This window comes from Parasteatoda tepidariorum, chromosome 9 (assembly GCF_982258835.1).
Source record: "Parasteatoda tepidariorum strain Cologne lab strain chromosome 9, Ptep-v5.0, whole genome shotgun sequence".
In the NCBI taxonomy this organism is placed as follows: domain Eukaryota; kingdom Metazoa; phylum Arthropoda; class Arachnida; order Araneae; family Theridiidae; genus Parasteatoda; species Parasteatoda tepidariorum.
In genome coordinates, this window is record NC_141763.1 from 42,929,043 (window position 1) to 42,932,120 (window position 3,078).

The 3,078-nt window shown below is 32.1% G+C and overlaps 1 protein-coding gene across 1 annotated transcript; it reads left to right on the forward strand.

The window, feature by feature from the left end:
• Window positions 1-411: 411 nt before the first annotated feature.
• LOC107439474 (speckle-type POZ protein) lies at window positions 412-2,004 on the forward strand. The gene has a single exon (XM_016052096.4). The coding sequence runs from the start codon at window positions 624-626 to the stop codon at window positions 1,581-1,583; it is 960 nt and encodes a 319-aa protein (XP_015907582.1). The 5' UTR covers window positions 412-623; the 3' UTR covers window positions 1,584-2,004.
• Window positions 2,005-3,078: the final 1,074 nt, after the last annotated feature.

Genomic DNA, 3,078 nt, shown 5'->3' on the forward strand with positions numbered 1-3,078 from the left:
AAAAAAATCTTGGTCGCAAAATGCTGATTCGTATTCAGCAAACCCTATTACAAAAGTATACAAAAATAAAAACTTCCGCCAATCTTTCTGAGTAAGCTCTATTGCCTGGATTATTTGTTTTTATTTATGAATTTTATTGATCTTCACTCTGCTTAAAATAGTCTTATTCATGGAGATAAAAAACAAAACTTTTAAAATAATTATAAACAGTTGTTATGCAAGAGATTCCTTTGATATTTTTCGATAAAAGATAACAAACGAAAAAAAAATCAATTTTTTACTGAGAAGTTGTGTTACGAAAGTATGCTGTAAGTATAGATAATAGTGCGGTGATATTTTTTTCTTTCTTATTTTTCTTTATTCATTGTATATTACTTATGGGATCTTTAACCCTAGTGTTAAAGATAACATCCTCACATGGCATCAAACATTTTCCTGCGCTCCAAAGCTTATCTGTCTCAATAACATATGTGCGAACAATTTTTGTAGCTCTGCTTTATTTTTTATAAAATACTCATGATATTGTTTTTCAATTTCGCAGCGTCTGAACGATATTTTTTTACATCTGAAATTCGAACACTTATAATTAGCAAGTTAAATTTTCTATATTTTGACTCATCAAAATGGATGACAATTTCTTAATCTGGTCTTGCAATAGAAGAAAATTCATGAAAGTAATTTCATCTAAAGACGAGTACAAGGAGCGTCTTGGGTGCAAATTAAATTCCGTTTGGTACTTAAAGATAAGAATTTTAAAGGAGTATGATTATAATTCAGTGGATGTTTTTCCTGGTGAACGCAGCTACTACACCAACTGGGAATTCCGAGTTGTCAGAGAACATGGTTTAAACGCAACTTGCGTTAACGCCAAGCTGGTGTCGAACACTAAAGTGCTTGTGGATAAAGACTTATACTTCAATCTGGATTGTACTGGATCTGACACATTTTACTGTGATACAACGAAGTTAACCGATTATTACCTGGATTGTGTCTTGAGGTTCCCTGAAAGCAATGGTGCTGAAAATATAATCGAAGAACAGACACTTATATCTGAACTCAATTACTTGGTGGAAGATTTCCAAGCCATGTTTGATAAAAGACACTTGACGGATGTGACACTTCAATGTGGATCTGACGTCCTGAAGGCTCACAAAATTATCCTCTGCACCAGATCACCAGTTTTCGAAGCCATGTTTGCTAGTCCGATGCAGGAAAGTAAAAATAACACGGTTATTATTATGGATCTGGATTCTAGTGTCTTTGGAGCCGTTATCAACTTCATGTATAGTGGTCGGGTAAAAATTAATTCCACCAGAATGGCTTGCGATCTTTTATATGCTGGTGAGAAGTATCAAATTAAAGGACTTAAAGAAGGGTGCATTAAGTATTTGAAATCTGTGCTGTCTGTTGAAAATGCGATAAAAATTCTTGAGGTGTCTGATTTGTACGACATTCAGCTGAAGTCCAACGCGTTGAACTTTGTTAAAGGTCACTTTGAGGAATTGAAATGTACAATTGAATGGAGTGAACTTAAATCAAAGAATATTACTCTAGCTTTGGAAGTATATTCAATTTATGAGTGAAATATTTAACATAATAATAGACGACAAATTATTCATTTTGAATTAATATTGGTTTGCATTTTATGTAGATAAGTAATATAAATGTATTTTAAATTTAGATTGATATTTTTTCGAAAAATTTTATTACTATTATTTAATTTTAGAGATTATCTTCTTTTTGCATTTAGCACACAGTTGACCGTCCAAGAAATGTAAATATTTTTTAGAACTTGCACCAGTCTATTTATTAAGTAATCGTTCGATAAGAATATATCTTATCAAATTTAGTCAATCAATTAAGTCAAATTAAAAATAGTTTTGTGGTGCAGTAAAGGAGACACAAGAGATCTTGTAAGCAGTATTTTAAATGTTATCATTCCTATTTATAGCTATATTTATCGCCATTAAGTTGAACTGTATTAATTTTACAATTGTGTAACAGCAACTATACATGCTTGCGCAAATTTGTATTTCTTCTTAAAAAATCTTTTTTTTTTCTTTTTTTTTTTTGGTAATGGAATGAGATATTAAAGTATAAACGAGTCTAGATTGATAATTGTAAAAACATGCAATCAAAATAGTCTAATTGCATTATATTTTATTAATATGACTGACGTTAGTTTTAGTAAATATTTTCTTCTGTTCCATCACTAATTATTGTGATTGAGTAAGCTGTTTTTAAAATATAATCAAGTACTTTTACTTAATACAACAAACTTTAAAAGAAATTGTGTTTATATTTCAGCTGTATAATCATTAACTATGGGTAAATACAGCAAAAACAAATTGCTTTTCCCACAACTGAGAAAAAAATTATGCTCAAAACTACCAGAATATGGTAAAATTTGCCGTGTTTCTGACGTTATAGAAGAATAAAAATTACACTAATTTTTACCGAAGCGTTTTGTTAACTATTTCTGGTAAAATTATCAATAAAATATGGGGTTTATTACTATGCTGATTGTTAGTTAATGTGGTAAAATTTGGTAATTTTATCATGATACCTTGAATCATGACATAAAATCCTTTATTCAGTTAAATTTACTTATCAGTTTTGTATATTTACTAAATGGCGGTAGCTTAGCTACTGGTAGGGTCACCCAAGCCGGACAGGTCGGAGGGGAGACACCAGACCAAGAGGAACACCCTGGTCCTCCAGGTTGGGGGTTGGGCATGGGGCTAACAACCCCATCCTGTAAAAAACAAATTGTTACGAGGTCTCAAGAAGATAAATACCCGGACAATCTCTGTAGACGACTTGGAAAACGGCGTAAGGACATGATTATCGGAACCTGGAACATTCGAACTCTATATAAAAATAAAGGGTTACAACTACTAACTGACGAAGTGGATAGATATTCTATTGACTTACTGGCCATGCAGGAGATGAGATGGACTGGTGATGGCATCATAGAAAAAAGGAAACATACTATATTCTACAGCTGCGATATCAAAAAGCACGTCTTTGGAACTGGTTTTATTGTGGGAGAGCGCATTAAGCACTTGATTACTGACT

Coding starts and splice junctions, on each gene's coding strand:
- LOC107439474 (XM_016052096.4), top strand. CDS start 624: ATGGATGACAATTTCTTAATCTGGTCTTGCAATAGAAGAAAATTCATG.